Genomic DNA, 19877 nt, shown 5'->3' with positions numbered 1-19877 from the left:
TCCTGCTGCAAAGGAAAACACTGGTACATTTTGGAGCAGGACATGAATACAAATTACATGCATGAAAGGAATGAGCCTGTAACAGCATGCTAGGTGATAGTCAGAGATAAACATGGGCACAGAGCCAGAGTGGGGTGTCTGCTATTCTTGGATTAGCCTTAATCCTGTGGGCAGAAAACCCCAGAGGTAACTCCTACAGTGCATTCCAGCAGCTCTGCTGGAAAACTCAAAAAACCCCTTTGCTATCTGCAGGAAGATTTCTGTGGGGTCAGTGTTATTCTTAACTATTCACCACCGAGACTCCTCCTTCACCATTTTTTTTTTTGCCCATTCTAGTCAATTCCCAACAGCACTAGTAGGATTGAGATAACAGGCCTCTTAGTTATGACTTCAATCTGATTTGCCAACATGCATATGTTTTTAACATATGCTGATCCTCGAGCCAAAACCAATGTGCCAGATCCAATCGCTGAACTCATTCTCAGGGCCGAGCTGTAAAACCCTGACACAGAGAGCTGCCACACTCCCAAAAACTGCCTGGAGCTCCCGAGCTACAACTGTGTGAGCCCAGAGCCAGCAAGAAAAATATTTCTGTGCACTTCTGGAAGCCTGAAAGCTGTTTCATTAATTATGACTGAAAAAGTTTGTTCAGTTAAACAAAAGCAATTCTCACTGAACAATAAGCAGAGAAACATTTCCCATTTACCTCAAAGCACAAGCCAAAACCTAATTAATGTTTTGAAAGAGGAATTTTAAAACAGAATGCTGGTATCTAGAGGCAAAACGTTTCAAGGGTAGAGATGATTCTTTCCTTTTCAGGACTAAGAAAGCGTTGATTAAACTTCCATTTTCCTAGTGACTTGACTGACATTACACTTCTGTGCCATGTCTCGCCATCCCCCCCATTGCTGATGTCAGAGCTTTCCTCATGAAAATCCAAGAAATCTTCTGGCTTTTCATATTTCTGGAATCTGAAATGGTCCAGAAACTCATTCAGCATGAAGGTATGAGGAACACACCAACAACTGTGGATGAAAGGAATGGATTTTGGAGCTCTCTTAGGTACAACAATGTACCATGTGCTCTAAAATCAGGTACCCAACTCCACACAAGACTGTAATTATACAACACAGGCTCTGGTTGCTCTGCTACAATCACAGAAGGTCTCACAAAACAGCCAAAATTTAAGAGTCCACTTTCTTGACTAAAAGGCCTTCAAGCCCACTGGGTATAGCAGTTGTGAATGAATAGGCAGCACTTTTCTCTCTAAGACTGTGCCAGGTAAGACACATAAGATATGTCATTAATGAAAGTTCAGGAGGAGGAGTAACATCACTGCTGCATCAAATAGATACCAATGTGGCATTTCTTAAATTATTATTTTTCAAGAAAATATCACTCTGTCCTAAGGACACACTGCTCAATGAACATGTTTCACCCAGATCTTCAAGGAGCTTCTGCTCTGTACCTCAGTTCTTAAAATCCTGAAGAGTTGCTGTGCAGAATGAATTCTGTTTGGTACCAGTAGTGAATGAATTTGTTCCTGTTTTTTTACTGGAAAGGATAATGGGTTCCATGTTTTGCATTTTGCCTTAGATAATTAAATAAATAGTGTCATAGTAGAGTATAGATATGAGAAATACAAGCAACAGAAGAGTCCTGAATGTAAAGAAAACAGCTGTTGCAATGAAGTCCTTCAATGCCAGACCAGAAATCATCTCATTCTTCCATTTTGTGTTTAATATTGGGAAATATCCCAATTTAAAACTCTTTTTATTCTTCTATCCCTGTGATTTTATGGTCCTACCAATGGGTATCACTGAACCTAAATAGCACCAGGAATGGCAGACACGACAGCTTAACTCTGTGATTCTGAGAGGTGGATTTAATGGGCCAAGATCAAATTCTTTCAGTTTTCAAAAACCCTAAACTTAGAGCATGCATGTAGTACACTTCAACATTTGGAGCTGTAGTGCTTCTCAGCAGATGCCACAGATTCCAATTCTCAGATTTTGCTTTCAGCACTAGCAGTGCTGCTGAGCAGGCTCTTGCTTTGCCTGTTGGAGTGTATGATCTTCCACTGAATTTCAAATAGTAATAACAAAAAATAATGAAAATACCACAATCTATAGATGCAGGAGATCCCTCAGCAGACAAGAGTTTGGTTTACCCAGCAGCAATGCTGACAGGACACATGTACATTCAGTTAAGAAGATTTTGCCACTGTGGGTGTTATCTCTGATGTCTCTACTGAATTAGACAAACTGTGCTGCTTTCTCTTAGAAAACGGCCTATAGATGAATTTGCCCTGCAGACAATAGCCAGAACTGACAAAATAGCATGAAATTTGGCAAGTCTAGTCTCAAATCTTTCAAACACTCTCAGGTCATAACACTACCTCACTTCACTACTCTCCCTGTTTCTCTAGAAGGACAATGCCACAGAGGCACTCCAGAACCTGGCAGGGAACTAGATTCTATTTCTACCCCAGAAACAGGGGCAATCTTCACAAAAGACAGTCTTGGAAATAAGAGATGTAAAAACCCTGACACCATCAGGACAGAGTGGCCAAGACTCCCAGCACAAATAGGAGGCCAAAAGGCATAAGCAACACTTTCATACAAAGACATTTGTCACACTACCGAAATTTTATATCTAGATCTCATGTACCCTGAACATGAGTTGCAGATCTTATGCCAAGATGGTAAATGACTGACAGCAGCAAGGTTTGTTTATACCCATGGCACCTGCAGCACAGATAGATAAAACAACCCAACTGTCACACAAGTCTCCATATCAAGGTTATCTGTCACCCCATCTCTCTCTCTCTCTCTCAAGCCACACTTCAATAGTCTTATATTAATAGATTAGATAAACATTCTAATGGATGTAACAGAATGGAATTTTCTTATACACAGCAAAACCTGTTGTTTTATACCCATGGCACCTGCAGCACAGATAGATAAAACAACCCAACTGTCACACAAGTCTCCATATCAAGGTTATCTGTCACCCCATCTCTCTCTCTCTCTCTCAAGCCACACTTCAATAGTCTTATATTAATAGATTAGATAAACATTCTAATGGATGTAACAGAATGGAATTTTCTTATACACAGCAAAACCTGTTGTTGCAACAGGCCCGGTTCCTGCTTTTTTTTTCTGCTGACCATTGTAGAGGTGCAGCACTGTGGCTACTGCAGGAACATGGAACAATTTCAAGCTCAAGCTACCCATCAGCTAATGACCAGCATGACAAAACAATAATTTTTGTTTCCAATCCCAAATTACAAGGATCTTTTTCTTTTCAGTCCCATTAAAATTCTGCTGCCAGAAAGCAGATCTAAAACCACAGAAGCATCAATGATTAATAAGTGAAAAATGACGAAGGTAAACATGCATCAATTCTAACACCAAGTGCAATGTGCACAACTATTCTTTTTCAGCTTGTTGAGAAAAATATTATCATTCAAAATCTTCACCTGCTCTACACTTCAGTACCTGTTGCTTGAATAAACTGTTCTCTCAGCACCCAGTGCTCTGCACTGCAAAAAAAAGTGTAATAAAAAAAATGTATATGAGGCTTGGGAAACATCTTTCTTCCAAGAATTTTTACCTCAAAAAAAACCCAAAGAAATAAAACTATATGAGAAATGAACTAGTTTTCATTTGCATTTTTTCCTAACTGGTACCTCTGAGCCTTGACTGTGTGACTGAAGCTGTACCTAGTCCAGACTGTGCCACATCACTGTCCTGGGGTGAATGTCCTTTTGACATGCACTCCCAGAATAAGTCAGTTTTCTCACTTACCCTTAAACACATTGAGTGTCTCAACACAGACAGTTTAGCAGACTTAAAGAGGTCCCAAAGTGAGTTAATTAAACATTGTAACTTTTGCGTAAGGAAGGATGGGTTGCCCAGATGGAAAGTCATTTAAGCAACATGTGTTTCTGTGGTGTTCTAAAGCACCTACTCTTCAGAGAGATCCTTCCTGAAGAATTTGGCAGCCCCAACAGGGAGCTGAGCACTGACTACCTGGCACAGTGCAGTGCTGCACAGAGGGAACTCTTAATCACACAGTCTGGCTGCTGGGAGCAATATAATTACAACAAGATATGTTCTGAGCAGGTTATGTTAGTCCTGCTAAAATTTCATGCTAATGTGCTCATATTCCTCTCAGCTAACTTAACCATCTTCTAGTACCACATCATGGGCAACTTGTCCTTTGCTACTGAAAAAGTCTCTGGTTCTGCAGCACCTGTGTCAGAAGAGCTCCATGTTCCTCTAGAAGGATCTTTTGCATTCCTGAAGGAAGCCAAAGGGGTTAGGAATCCTGAATTCCTCACAATAGCAGAAATTTTTCCAGCAAGCCTAGGAATAAAACCTTCTAGCTTCTGTCTCCTTTGCTATTCTCTACCCATTATGATATACTTTCTAATCTATGGAAGAAAAACCTTCAGGTACAAACTCTTCAGTGGAGCTCGAGTTGCCAGTGGTTGGACTCCAGACTGAAACTGCCCCTTGCAGCAACACCACTCCAGATTCACACTGATAAGCAGCACCAGCAAAGCACAGCTCAGTCTCTCCTCTCAGCAAACACGTTAGACCAGCACACATGGTATCAACACCAGGTGGTTTAGCCCCAGAAGAATCCATGAACCAGAGCTGAATCAGCTCAGACATGTATCTCATTTGAATAGGATTTGTCTTGCAGAGCAGACATGCTTTTCAAAACAGCCAGTTCAGCAGCTACTGTAAAAACATGTGATTAAAACAGTGCAGTTTAGCTCCATCAGTGATCATCAGGTCATGGCAGCACATGCACTCATAGGTATGGGACAGGGAAGTGCAAACTGCCAGGGCTCCTTCAAAAAGGAAGCCAAGCAGAGACATACCAATCTGGGATTACCCCAGGGAAAGCTTAGTTCTAATCTCCATAAGGTCAAAGAGAAAGAAGGATTGTTGCTATTATCATAAATTGTACCCAGAAACATTTACTACACAGAAGAGTTTAACTCTTAGCTCTGTGTTACAAGGATGTCAGGAACAATGAGAGCAAAACCCCCAACAACCTGCCAAGCCCTGGCTGCAGCACAGCAAGGGCTCAGAGTTGTATTTATTTAGTGTGGCCTTTGTTAAAGCAGCAGCTAACTCCTTCCTCAGGAAACAGGCAAGTTCTGCGAGGGAAGGGCTGTAATTCAGTCCAATAGGAAATAATATTAACTTCAATTGGAAACAGCAATTACTGAAAAAGAAGAAACTTGTTGGCTTGTTACCAGCATGGTTCTTTGCAACATGCTCAGAACTCTTCACCCACAGAGTTACTGCCTTTCTGTTGTATTAGTGACAAGAACACTATGTTGGTATCACAATACTGTCTTTAAGGATCTGTGCTGTAACAGGTTTGTTTTAAGTTTCCCTGGATTATTTTCCCTTCTTTTTTGGTGCTGGCTTGCTGCTCAGTCTTCTCATCATGAACTACAAACAACAAGCAATCCACCACCCAGGCTGCCTACAGGCACTGAAGACTCCCGAGAATCCACACAGCTGAGCTGCCAAGCTCTTATTTTCTTGCACCTTTTTTATCTGAACAGATGGAAACTCAAGAGCAGAAGCCAAGAACTTAACACGGGCATCTTCACAGTACTTACAGTAATTACTGTAGCTGGAGTTACAGTAATTGCAGGGTGGCAGCACACATACACACACAGAGTGGCTGTCATCTCTTCATTGCTAAACAAGACAGCCAGAGATCATCTTTCCACCTTTCCAACATCTTTACAAATAGGGACTTTCACCAGGAACGAGACAGTCCTGGGGATTTCCACCCAGCACTGAGGTCTGCAGTAAAGTGCCCATGAAAGCAGAAAATAGTGTTTTTCAACCAAATGTTTTGTAACTGGCAGGGCAAAGACTGTCAAATGCCTCACACTTCTCTAGGCAGGTGGTGAGGATCAACCACTGCTCTGTCTACCTGAATAACCACCTTTAGCAAACAAAGTGTCGATACCTACGAGTGGGAAGTTACTGAGTGAACAGATGTAAAACAGCTTTAAGGACAAATACTCTAATTAGAACCACAGAAGTACCGAATAGCTGAGGCTGAAAGGCACTTTGGAGATCACTCAGTCCAAACCCCTTGCTCAAAACCAGGCTCAGCTGAGCAGGTTGCTCAGGTCTACATGAAACTGGCAATGTTTCAGGTGCCCTGTCCTACCTGTACCAGTGACATCTGAGTCTCCTCAGACCATGAAAAGCAGCAGAAGGTTTCAAGAAAGCCCATTTTTGGCACATGGCCATTAGCATCACATTTTTCTTTCACTGTGTGTGCTCTGTTTTACCTGTAATGCTTTCCCCATGTGCCAGGGCTGGCAGTCCCTTTACTCTCCGTGCAGTCTCTGCTGTTCCATTTCACATACACTGAGACTCTTCTCCTTGCAATTTTGCAGAGAATTTAAATAATCTGTGTTTGTAGCACACCTCTGCTCCAAAACAGAAAGATGAGAAGACACGGGCACAACTTTGGAAACACTACAATAACACTACAAATTGCTTACAGCCAGTAATGTGGAAGAAAGGCTGGTCTGTCCCAGGTGTGAGATATGCAGAGTTTGAAAAAACTGAGCAGTGTTTGTTTATACAAACAACATAAAAGAGAGGGGGGAAAATATCTAATTCAGAGTAGACTGCATTGCCAGCTTCAGCAGTTACACTTGGATGAATTCGATCCTCAGGGTTTGCAATTAATTCCCTTCACCACTGCCAAGGTCATCCCTCACATTCCAATTTTGCAATCTTTAAGCTATAAAGAAATGGATAATTAAAAAAATTATAAGATGTAAAAATACTTCAGTAGGCGATGCCAGGCAAAAGTGGGAATATTCCAGGAACCCAATAACCAGCGTCTGTCACCTACTGACTTCAGCCTGACTTGTTCTAATTCCCTTCCTTTTAATATTCTATAAACACTTCATCCTGGATCCCTTTTCAGTCTTTCAGTTAAAACACCAGGAGCCCATATGCAGAATGACTCCCACGAGCATGGGCTCTGACTGCTGAAAATTCTTTTTTTTGTATCTAGATATTACTGCTGAATATGTGCTGAGATGTCCCATAAACAGCAGAAAGGTGAAAGTTGCTCATCATAAATATGATAAAGCTACTGACTCCTCTTTTAAAAATTATATCTGTTCTCCAGTCTTAAAAGTGTGGAATATATTCAATATATTGCAACTACTTAGTATGGGCTCAACGAAGAGATAATCAGGTCAGGAGCAGCACTGCCCATTAACAGCTCGTTTCAGTCAATAGATACATGCTGATTGCTGCTTATTGGCATCTGAACTAGAGCCATTCACTCTACCCTCCTCCTGAATGAGCATCTCATAGTCACAGTTAAGTCTGACAATACCTCGTCAAAGTCTGAAGAACACATGGTAACAGCTTCTCTCCTTAGTGCTGAGGAAGGAGGTTGATCTTATCTGTTGAGAACCTTCTTATTCTTCTAACAAATCTACCAAACTAAGATCTTTAAAACAAAGAGGGACACGTTTTTATGTCCCTCTGCACAAGCAATGCCCTTATGGCACAGTTTAATGTAAGGTTTCCTTCTGTTTCCCTATATTTAATCCGCATATTTATATCAAAATAGCTTTGGGGGGAAAAAAAACTAAAATCCATGGAGCATGGCATGGGGATGGGACAGGAATATGCCCCCTGACACATCTTTCTGTAATCTGCAATATCCCTGTTGACTTCAGGGATATTCTGAGTCTATTGAAGTGCTGTTAAACACAAATGTATGTTCACAGCATGGTGCTCTCTCAAGGCAAATCATGGAATCAGGGTCTACTTTTATTATTCCTATATCCCTAGTTTTGACTGGTGAGGCAGCTGCAGACAGAATGGAAAGATACTCAGATCTGTCAGACAAGAGATCCCAGAACTAGTTTTATTGCAGACCTTTCCAAAGACACAGCTCATTGAGCTAAGTGTATCAAGTTCTGTTCCTGATACTGCATGGAAACAATAGGATATGGCTGTAAAATAAAAGAATTCAGACATAAATATATTAAATTTGAATTAGGAAAGGCTGGGCAACAGATAAATCTAAAAGACAGACAATGATGTAGCTATTACACTTCATAAAATTCCATAAACCTGCAGTTAAAAAGAGTAGAGGGGGAAAAAAAAGCCTCATGACAGATCACTGAGAGTCTGGAAACATCCATCTGGAGAAGAGATTTGTCCTGAAAAGCCTCCACCAGTTCTGAAAGCAGTGATACCTCTCAGTGATACTGAGGATGCAGCAGCAGGCTCTGCAGGTTATTCCTGATTTTCCTTCTTTTTCTGCCAGTTGGATGCCCATGAAACACCAAGAAAGACTTTTGGGAGACAATTCACACTAATAACTGGGCTGCCAGTATTCTCTTCAGTATGAATTGATATTGTTGTATAAATGTGATCCATGTGACCAATTCACTCCTGTCTCAAGCAATTCCAGAAGGAACATTTAATCGTGCCAGGCGTTTTCTGAGCGCAGGGAAAGAATCCAGTGAACCGTGAGGGAAGGAGCTGAAGGCTCTAATTATTTCTAATGATGCACCTAGAAATCATCAAGTAAAAAAGAAACTCACTAAGAGCAAAGTAATGCTTGTTCAAACCAGGAAATTTAGGCAATGTGCTGACCCCCCCATCTCCATTGGGGGGTCACTGGGGATTTGGAAATAGCCATGGCACAGGGCTCTCTATTTGCATCAGCCACTGCAAAGAAATAAGTAAACCCTGCTTGGGCAGGACTTTGGCACTGTATCAGGCAGAACTACTTTAGGCCCAACTCTGGTTTTCATGCTAGCCAGAGTCTGTTTGGATTATACACCACAGGACAAAAAGTATCAAGTGCTCTAGTTAAAGAGACTTTAAACCAATAGCTGAAATATTATAGAATCATGGACTCATAGAAGGCTTTGGGTTGGAAGGGACCTTAAAGCTCTTTTTTTTCCAACTCCTGCCATGGGCAGGGACACTTTCCACCATACCAGGTTGCTCCAAGCCCCATCCAACCTGGCCTTGAGCACTCCCAAGGGATGGAGCAGCCACAGCTTCTCTGGGCAACCTGTGCCTGTGCCTCAGCACCTCACAGGGAAGCATTTTTTCCTGTTATCCAATCTAACCTGCCTCTGGCAGTGTGCAGCCATTCCCCCTGTGCCACCATACTAGAAGAATGGAGCATTTGAGCAAACAGCACTTGAAAATAGCATGAAAGAGATATAATCTTCTGGCAGCATCAGATTAATTTTTCACCCTTTCCCCACAAAAAATGTCTTGGAGCAGGTATTGCTGGAAATACTCCACAGAAAGCCTAAGCAGATAGTTGAACTGCCTTCTTCTGCCCAGCTAATGTGGCACAGAGGAGTATGCACAAGTCCTTTTTGCCTGCTTGACCCTACTGAAAAATACAGTTTGCATGTTTATCCACAGGCTCTGGATCATGTGAGGTAACAGATGTAATGGGAAGACTCCTGTTGGAAGCAGAAAAATCATTTAGGTCACTTTTGAACCTTGTAGATAAGAGCAGCCACTGAGCTGACAGCAGGATGAGCAGCAGGTTTCCTGAAGGATTTTCTGTGGCAAGGGAGAAACTGAGTGAGCCCAGGTTTGTTTACAGTCACATCACAAAACAGACTTCTCCAGTGAAGCAGCAAATCTGGAGCCTGCACATGGCAAACAGGACAAAGTTTTCTCTTTTCTTACGAGGTGGCCTCTGTGTGACTGTAGTTGACTCTTGCAGTGTCCAACAGCTTTTCCAGCTGAAGAGCTGCAAATTTCCATCAAATTGGCAAGCTCCAAATTTGACTGTTGGCAGCTGACAAATCCTCCATCAGCTCTGGAATTTCCCTAGTGTTTTACTGGATTTTCACTGACAGAGTCAGATGGATACAGTCTGTGTGCTTCTGCTGATGTAAATTGTTTTATACTCGCTGATGTTTGGAATAAAATAATGCACCAGCAAACTCAGACAACATGTAAAACTTGGCACAGCTGCAACATGGGAAGCTCAGAAAGGCCTGACATGGCTGGATCCACGAACACTGACGGACAAGCCTGGAATTACTTTTAGAATGTTCTACAGACCAACAGTACCAACAGTAGGCAAGCAATTTAGCTTTTTAATAGGGCAGCTGGAAGGGGAGGAAGCTCAGCCTATCAAAACCACAGATAATTAGCTACACAAGGAAGCAGGATCCAACTTTTTGCCTGTTCTTGAGTACTGGAGATCATGCTGACTTTCCTACAATAAATGCTGTGTGTAGGCACATGATAACCAGAAAGAGACAGGACAAGGGCAGTCAGTGGTGTCTATTCCCAGCTTTAAGGCTGGACCACTACCCTGGCCAAGTCAATTAACCCAGGGCAGACTAGTCCACCCAGCTGTAAAATGAGACTGTAATATTGACCTTGATTTGGGCTCTATGGGAGCAGGCAAATACTCCCCAAGATAAGTGTCACTGTGAGAGCACTATTGCCTTGACACACCATTAAAAATAAGACAAAAGCTTTATATCCCACCTGGGAAAAAGTGAAAAAGGAGAAAGAAACTTAGTTTGCCTTTGCATGGCTCTTCTCAAGTCATAGTATCCCAAACAATCCCAGCCAACATGCCCTGGGACATGATCTCACACTGTGGAGTGTTCCCAAGCTCAGCCAGTCTGACATAAGCAACGGGAAGAAACCCCACTGTGGAGTGTTCCCAAGCTCAGCCAATCTGACATAAGCAATGGGAAGAAACCCAGAGCAGGAAGAGAGCAGAGAGAGCAGAAGTGCCACGTGTCTGCTCCCTCCTCATGGTCCAGAAACACATTGTCTGACCCCTGACACAACACAGACTACAATCTTGGAGAAAATTAAAAAAACCTTATTGCCCAGCAGAGCCACTTTTTTTTGCAGCAGCAGCACAGACAGATGTGCACTCTGATGACACTGGAAACCTCTGAGCCCTGAGGCACTCAGGTGTATCCTTACTGAGCAAAGCAGCTTGTGCTCACCTCAGGGTCTAATTCCTTTGCCAAAATATTGCACAAGTGGCACTTTGTGTTTGCAAAATGCTTCCTCAGGTGGCCTATCTGACACTAAACAGCAGATGGTTTATTGTCTGTGCAGCAAGTAAGGTCATTCTGGTGCTCCAAGTGGGCCATGGCTTGGTCACACAGCAAGCAGCTGCAGTTACTTTGGAAATGTTTAAATATTTTGCTTAAAATACCTGAGGCACTTACCTCTAATTCTGCCTTCCCTCCTCCTCCTGCTTCAATACCTTCACCTGGAGGTAGGTACCAGTACCAGATATCACCAACCCACAAACTTTCCAAAGTTTCAGTCTGTTGGCACCCCAAACCATTCACATACTGGAAGCCAAAATAGAGACTTCCTCTCTACCTGCACAGCTCTAGAGGTGACTCCATCCACCCCTTTGCTGCAGGACTCTACAGCTTCCTCACCTCAAGTCTTTTGCCAAGGTGTTTAGCATGGATGAGGCACATCACTTGTGTGGGTTTAAAGAGGCTCTGATCACTGAGGTGCCTTAAATATCTACCTCCAAGTGTGTCTGTGCCAGTACCTTATACAGTTTGCTGCAGGATATGTTCAACAGCTCAGCTAGGCTCTAAAAGCCCTTTATGGCACGTGACAGCCTCCATCAGGCATGGTGTCAGCACTGAATTCTATGCTTGCCTCGTGCTGAAGTGAAGGCCTTCCAGACCCTACACTGTTACGATTTTCACAGCACTCTGCATTGCAGTGGGACACACAGAAAGCTCACAGACAGCAGCAAGCCAAGATGGATTGTAGGCTGTGAGGTCTCTAGATGAACAACTCAGTTCCTTCCACTGAATCAATGTGGCTCACAGATCTTCCCAAAATCAGGTCTTACCAAGCCTGCAGCTGTAGCAGCTGCACCTCTCTTTGCTAAATTTCAGATCACTATTCAGTAGATTTATACAGGAACTGAAGCACAAGCAAACACAGAACAGGGCAGTGCTATTGTCCTTGCTTGTGACCGAGATTTTTCCAGCAGGACACAAACTGGGATAGCAGTGCACAGGACAAGCATATTCCAGAGAGTGAGCACAAACACACAAAAGAGCAATGCCGAGTTTGCAGCTGATTTAGCACAGCTCAGGAAAGAATGAAAGAACTGGGCTGCACAGCCTTGCCAAGTCACATTAGGTGAATCAGTGCCCTCATCTATCATGCCACGAGTCCAGCGACTCGCACGCAGCCTCCACTGTCTCCTCCTAAGCCAGGAAAGAGTAAACCACCTCCTCTACAGAGTGCTGCCAGCAATATTTATCCCACTGGCTATGCTAAATAACATGCCCAGAGCTCAATACAGGAAGGCAGATAAATACACCGTGGAGCAAATAAAGGTAGGGTTGGATCAGTTCTGGTATACTGAGCAATATTAATTTCATTTCCAGCTTTCATAAACTTTTCAAAGTCAGTCCTTTAACCTGAGAGTGCTCAAGTTCTGGGTTTTTTTTCTTAATGTCAGTTTTTGCTCCATTTTAATATATCCTCTTTAATTTCCTTTTCAGCTAAGTACTGGTCAGAAAAAATGGCAGAAATTTCCCTTACACCAGCTGTTACAAGATCTAGTGTGGATTTCAAACAGAATAGAGCTGCAGCCTGCATTCCAAAAAAACTCCGGTGAACCATGTGAAGAGCATTGTTTGGGAGCAATTGGAGAGATAACTGCACTCCTGATCTCACTCATTTATTATCCTCAGTGTACAAAACAAGTAGCTGCAGTAACATCATTACACTGGGAGCACTGGAAAGAACCCAACACAAAATAGAAAGCTTAATCTACATTTCGGACACTGAGCTGTTCAGCAGCTTTGGCTCTACAGTTGTGGGAACCAGTGGTACAACTTTGCACAGTCTGGCTTCAAAAACTCTTTTTTTTTTTTGCATAGTGTGCAAAAATTTAATACAAAATGAACAGCCTTGCACACCATTTGATTAAGGCATTAGATTAAGGTTAGAAAGCCCAGATAAATGAGCTACCAATGGCTCTGAGTTGTGCAGTCATGCCTCTGCCTCTTCCTATTTTCTTCAACTTCACTGAATTTCTCTTGCTATTTCATATATGTGTGTCAGCTCCATGTCTCTTAGAGTTCTGCTGACAGATTGCTCACTTTGAAAAGATTTTGGGGGAGTATCAAACAGAAAGACAATCTCTTACTTTTATAATTAATTATTTGGATATTACCATGATTTAATTCTAATTTAGAAGCTGGTGCTGAGCACAGTAAAGCCCAAGGTGAGATGTTCTCCCTTCCCTGCTCATCTGTCAAACAGGCACCTTGCTTTTTTGTTTTGGGGAGTGTGGCCTCCCCTCCCAGGCCTCAACACATCAATATACCATGAAGCTTCCCAACCACAGGCTGCTTTTGGGAAGGGCCAGGATAGAGCCCTCAGCCTGACATCCAGCAGGCTAAAGGACATCCAAAGAATAACCTAGCATAAACACTGGATAATCAGAAACCAGAATTTCCCACTGAGGTAAGATTTCTGCAATGAGGAGATACTTGGATATGCACTTGGAACTTGGGAAATCTAACAAGTGACCTGGGGCCCCCTGCAGAATGCAACTGCATGGCAGTGGGCTGGGGAGCAGGAGCTGCCTGACCTGTCAAGGAACTCAGCTTGTGGCCAGGGCTTTGAGGGCTCCTCAGCTCTTCGCTGCCACCAGCCTGTCAGGCAGACTGCCAAGGAGCTGGGCAGGAAGGAAACCAGGGAGGTTTCCAACAGAAAAAACATCCCACTGGAAAATTTCTGACCACTCTAATAATGGGCCTACTTTCAGAGTCAGTTATGGTGCTGGCACAAGGCAGGGAGACACACTGCATTTTCTGTTTAGTTATTGGCTTCCTATATAAATTTCTTTCTGCACCAGACACACAGCAACAACCCAAGTAATCCTTAAGAAGGATGTTCATAAATCCCTTCAACCCTCTCCACGGCAAACAACGTTGCTCTTCCTGAGAATGATGACAATTGTTAATTGGAGCCATTCAGAAGGTAACATTTGCTTTGGTAAGGTCTTTAGTGCTTTAGGCAACCACATGTACTTTTGGCAACGTCTCTAGACAAGCCTTGTTGGCAGCATACAGTATATGCCTCGCTCGGAAAGATTGCATGAAAAAACAGCTCACTTTCCAGTCCCAATTCCAAGGCTTCATAAACTTGGCAAGGCTGACAAACAGAATCTGGCCTGACTGCAGGAATAACTGATGCCTGATAGGTAGCATCCCACAAAGTTGCCCGAGCTGCCCACGCAGGCACTCTACAAAGAGAACTCTGCTTAGCCCAACTCCACAACTGCTAACAGCTGCCCACGTACCGCTCGTTGTTCAGGGTCATTCTTGGAGGGTCGAGGTTGGGATTCTCCATGGACTCCATCTGAGGACAGCGTAGGAAGTAGTAGAGGGTGTGGAGAGCATCAGGGGACCAGGAGATGGGCTGCTGCTGCCGGGTCTGCCGCACGGGGCTCATGCCGGGGCGGATGGTGTTCAGGCACTGCATGTGGTGCATCGCTCGGGAGACCAAATCACCTGCACAGAGAGAAGGAATGCAAAGGCATCTCTTGACTAGTCATCCACAGTCCTCTTAAGGACACTTTGAGCTAAATAAGACCTCCACCAGCTAAGAGAAATGTCTTTTGTGTGCACATAATTTCCTTCATGAAGGCACAGAGTGTGTGCTCAGCCTGCCACTGCAGCTTGGTGCCTGGCAAATTTAGCTTTCTTTCAAATGACAAGTTATTCATTAGAAAACATTCAGTGAAACTCCTCTCAGTCCGCACACATTTAGAACAACAGCTTTACAAAGAGTTTTCTGTTTTATTGCTGGTTTTCTCCTCTTTCCAGCCACATATACCAGTTTCTTGCCTGCCTACAAAAACCACTGATATCTTTGCAAAATGTTCTCTGCCTGACCTGGAAGCAACAGTTTTCACAAGGCAAAGCCAGCACAGCACGAGTACAAATAGCGCACTCATTTTTGTTATGAGATTGCTCCCATTTCCTTCAACTGGGTCATGCTGTTCTACCCTTCTACCCAGGAACTTGAGACAAATCAATGATCTTATGTTCAAGATAGAAACCTCTTCTTTAAGGGATCTGCTGCTCTCATTCTTACTCTAGCTGTAGGTTTCTCTAGAATAACAAGACCTGACTCTTGTATTAAAAAGCCAATCTTTATCATGCTGGCTGTCACAAGCTGTGCCAGAAAATTTCCCCTGAGTATTGTAAGAAGCTCAATCCAGGAGCTTTCTGGGCTTCTCAGTCCTCTTGGTCTTTGAACTCAAGCCAACCTGTCTTCATGCTGGAGCATGGTGGACCTGAGGAGGTCTGAAAGATGACCTGTGTTCCACAGTTTTGCTCAGGAAGGATTTTAAGACTGCAGACTTTCAAAAAGTTCACAGAGCAATGACCCCAAAGCTGGTCTGTGTAATAAACTTGCTTTAGACACACTCTGTTTACTCTCTCCTTGTACTGTGGTGCATTACAGATTCTAGAAAGCTTTAAAAGCTTCAGACATTACATCTTTGAGTAGTGTAACTATCATACCAGTGAGCTGAATTATTACTATAGATTACTATACTTAGCTAGGATCTATTTTTTCCTTGGGAGAATCCTCTGTTACTTTATGTTTTACAGTCCCCTAAAACTCTCACAGGAAATGTTACTCTATTGTGTCCAAAAGTTACAATACTGGGAAAGGATGGAACTGAAATAGTCTCCCCATCACAAAGGTGGTTCCTGAGAAAGCACCACATATGAATTAGCAACACCTCCCCCTGAAATCCTTAGGAAGTTTTTATTTGTTCATGTATATCTAACAGCAATACATTGAATTTGCCAACCAACCCCCAGCTGAACCCCTGGGGTTCTACTGTTACACAGGAGAAAGCCCCACACAGTATGTCTAAACATGACATTATTGGTGGTTCAGTGGATGCAGCATTAAATCTCCATTTGCAATGTAAAGCTGTGCCACTCACTTATTGCACAGCACATTCAGCTTAAGGACCCACTTCAGAATAAAAAACCCTCCTAACAACTCTGCCTTTCCACTTCAGTAGCTCCAGGATCTGCAGGTTTTATGAGATTATCAGGAATCCTCCAGCGCTGGTGCTAGCACAGAAGACTGGATAGCAGAAATGCATCTGGAATTCAAATTTTCAGCTCAGAGTAACGTTCCTTCTCCTTTGCACACTCACTCTATTTTTCTGGCAATGTGCAGCAACGTTTGAAAAAAAAAAAAAAAAAGTAGGCAACTGTATCAGGAGATCTATTCACTGGATGTACTGACCAAGTTGGCCAACATAGGGATGGGGGAAGAGGGAGAGAGGAAGCTGTATTCAATCTTAGGCCCTTGCTACAAATGTTCTCTTGTGTTCCAGGATAAATAGAGGTGTGTTGAAGGAATTTGAAAACCTCAAATTAAGGCAGGTTGCAAAATAAATGGTGAAACCCACAAACTCCTTACTGGTCCTGACATTCATTAGCATTCAGATGGTGCAGACAGAGAAAGTGATGCCAGCAGAAACGTTGCAAGGGAAAAGTAGACCAGGAAAACACAAATCATTTTTGTTTACTTTAAAGGGGCTTTGTGAGCACTCTAGGAATGGAACATTTCGTTTGGTTAGCTTAAAAAAAAAAGGGGTTGAACAAGTTTTTGTTACCAAAGTGCTCTCAGATTTTTTTTTTCCTCCACTTGTTGTTTTTTTAAGTAACCAAAAAGCTTTTCCTTGAAGACCCTGCACCCTTGACATTTCCACTGTGGAAACACTAACAAAGAGAAGCCTCTTTGCCATCTGAGAGAGGTGCCACTGTCTTGATCCACAAATGTACAAGAAAGCCTCCAGAGGCAGCTAGACAAGAGCACCCGTCTGCTGCTGGCACTAACATCAGTACCAAAGGGCTGGAAAAGCCACATCTTACACCTCTCCAGGTGAATTAAATATAAAGCAAACTAATGAAAAGCTGATTTCCATAAACAGCACCACGAGACAATTAAACCTTACCCAACGTTAACCAAACGCTGCTCACACTGTCAACAATGGCAACACTCCCACTGGCCTCAGCAGTGGAGGGTCTGGCTCTCCTGCTTTACTGAAAGAAACCCATGGTTGGTTATATCCAAAACTTACTCAGCTCAGAGATGCTTCCAACACAAGTTGCCAACAGAGACTGCTCCAGGGTGCGGAGTTCCAGCTGGGCATACGCGTCGGCGCGGCCGTCGCTGCACACCGACCCGTCGTTGTAGGGGCTGAAGTAGGCAGGGAGGGACAGCACACCTGGGGTGAGAGCAGAGAACAGGCCTGTTACAACTGAAGCTACAGGTGTGTAAAAGTCTCTCTAGGAGTGATACAGAACTCCAACACATTGGCACCTTTGTCCAGGGACTCAACGTCTTTTGAACAGTTCAAAGCAAATCAAACAGTGCTGTAAATACCACTGGAATGGTTGAAACAGGGAAACAAGGCTCTGGGGAGTAAGGCTGGATGTTTCTACAGCCTTTAAAAGCTTGAAACAAATTGCAGTTGAGATAAAACTACATGAAAAGCTTTAGTGAAGTCTCTACTCTTGTTTATACAACAACTCTGCTCCTCACACACAGCTTGCTGCTGAACAGCTGTATGCAGATTGCTAGATATAAGGCCCTGATTTTGAGAGATGTGGCATATAGCCTCGAGTCCACCTAAGGTAAATGGTAGCTGCAATCTCTGCAGCTCTGAAAACAAACCCATGGGCTGTGCCAGTCCTTTGAACCTGCCACGCAGCTTCAAATGCTCAGACTGTGGTTTCTACATGTGCAAACCTCTGGATATGCCAAACGACACCCACGAGTTTTGAGGTTGACTATATTTTCATCTCTCTAAATGACCCCTGTATGAGAGAGAGAGAGATATTAGAAAGATAATTACATTGCACACATGCATTTACCACACACACTCCTTCCACCTCCTCTTCTTGCACACATTGGTAAGTGTTAATGCACAGTAACTGAAAGGAACAACAGATTTGCAGGCAGTTTTGAGTAGTTGTTGTTGGGACCTTGTTCTACTTTGTGCATATTCCTACAACTCATTTGCATTATTGACAAATTGGAAACCTCTCGGGTGATTTGGCTGGAATGGCAGCAAGCACTGGGGATGGTACAAAGCACTTGACATGTTAAGATGCAGTCACTTTTCCACCCTTTATTTTTGGTCAAGCACAACAGATCTACAGCCACACTGCAAGTCAAGTGCACTGTAAAGATAAAAAAATATTGCTCCTCTTGCTTTCCTCCCAGAAATCCATTAATAGAATAATTTCTCTTCAAATTAGCAAGCTGAATTTTGTTGCCCTTTGGCCACGTTTGCTCCCTGTGGCACAGAGAGAGGAGGCAATGTGACCTCCTGAGCTGGCGTGAGTCAGGGAGCACGGGCACGTGGCAGAGGCTGAGGTGGGAGAGCTGCCTCCTCCTGTGGCACCCTGGGGTGGATCTGATGAAACCCAGTGTGACACTGCATCCACAGGGCGGGTGGACTCTGAAAAGCCACCTGCAGGCACTCAGCCAGTGTTCCTGTGCCCTTGCCACTGCCGTATTTACAGTTGTGTTTGATTGCTACTACGTTTCTAATTACAGATCCATCCTGCAATTCCAGTAGCACCTCCTGGCCCAAATTTTCCATGATTTCAGACAAGGGCACTTACAGCCATGACTGCCTGTGCTCCTACCCTGCTGCATCCTGTATTTCTGCTTTTTAACTTTGATCCACACCAATACATTTCAGCTTGGACCCACATTTCCTTCCAGCCTCACCTCCTGACCCCCGTTCAGCCTCAGATGTGGAGATACTTTACTCCTGTGGCAGTGACCTCCTGTCACATAGGTGCTGTGTATTCTTGTCCAACAAAACCCTGCCAGAGGAACAGCAGCTCATTGTGTAAGACCTTTGTTTCTTTGTCTTGATGTTTTCTTTTGAGATTTTATGCTGAATTGATCTCTCCTACCCTTTTCACATCCTCTTTGCATCCTGCTTGGTGGTAAAGCCAAGGGCTGCATCAAAAACTTCCTGGACATTATAAGAATAAGAGAATGATTTATCCTGTTGTGCTTCTCCACTGTACATCACTGTTAGTTAATGGAGAACACTCTGCCAATGCCCTCTTAACCTGAATAATTAGGAAATGGAGGCTTTAAGAGCTACCAGAAGTGATGCATGCAAACTAGGAGAGCTTGCTTTAAATACACTATACAGAGCCTAAAGCCACTTCCTTTTCCATGCTCAAGCTATGAAAGGATGTTTTAAACACATATGGATTGAATTTATGGCAGAGGGAGAATGAAAATAGACTGATTTGTCAAAACTTTCAAATAGAGGCATATAATTCTACAGAGGCCAAAACAGAAACTGGCAGTTACATTACCAAACCAGGCAGAGGGGGGAAAAAAAGAAAGGGGCACATTTTCTCTGCCAGCCAGTTTCAGTTGGTTCTGTTTTCTAACAAGGAATTAAAAATAAAGATTTGTGGAACGATTTAAGTTGGCTCCCAGGCGCAACAACATTTTCTCAGTTTTTCAGTTTGCCAGGTGGCGTGGGTAACAGGAAACAGGGAGGATTTATTTACCTTTGGAAAAATTACTCATACAAAATAGTTGTGGACAAGATTTATGTTGTCATCTGCCTTGGTATAGCTCAGGAGTATCCTTTATGTACCAGTGAGAAATCAGGAAGTTACCAAGACTCTGGCCACATGCCAAAGCCTGATAATGCCACTGCAGATGCTCCCTGGGATCGCAGAGGGGTGTGAATCCCTCATG

General features: G+C 43.3%; 1 protein-coding gene across 1 annotated transcript in view; it reads right to left on the bottom strand.

The window, feature by feature from the left end:
- ABTB2 (ankyrin repeat and BTB (POZ) domain containing 2) overlaps positions 1 to 19877 on the bottom strand; it is a 120617-nt gene that overhangs the window by 25081 nt on the left and 75659 nt on the right. Inside the window, exons 2-3 of the mRNA XM_009080111.1 lie at positions 17215 to 17361; positions 14401 to 14611 (exon numbers count right to left, since the gene is read on the bottom strand). Coding sequence (XP_009078359.1) covers positions 14401 to 14611; positions 17215 to 17361 — 358 coding nt within the window. The remainder of the gene's footprint in view (positions 1 to 14400; positions 14612 to 17214; positions 17362 to 19877) is intronic.

Source organism: Acanthisitta chloris, unplaced genomic scaffold (assembly GCF_000695815.1).
Source record: "Acanthisitta chloris isolate BGI_N310 unplaced genomic scaffold, ASM69581v1 scaffold7608, whole genome shotgun sequence".
Classification (NCBI taxonomy): Eukaryota; Metazoa; Chordata; class Aves; order Passeriformes; family Acanthisittidae; genus Acanthisitta; species Acanthisitta chloris.
The sequence above is the reverse complement of the archived record's forward strand: the minus strand, read 5'-3'. Positions and strand labels throughout refer to the sequence as shown.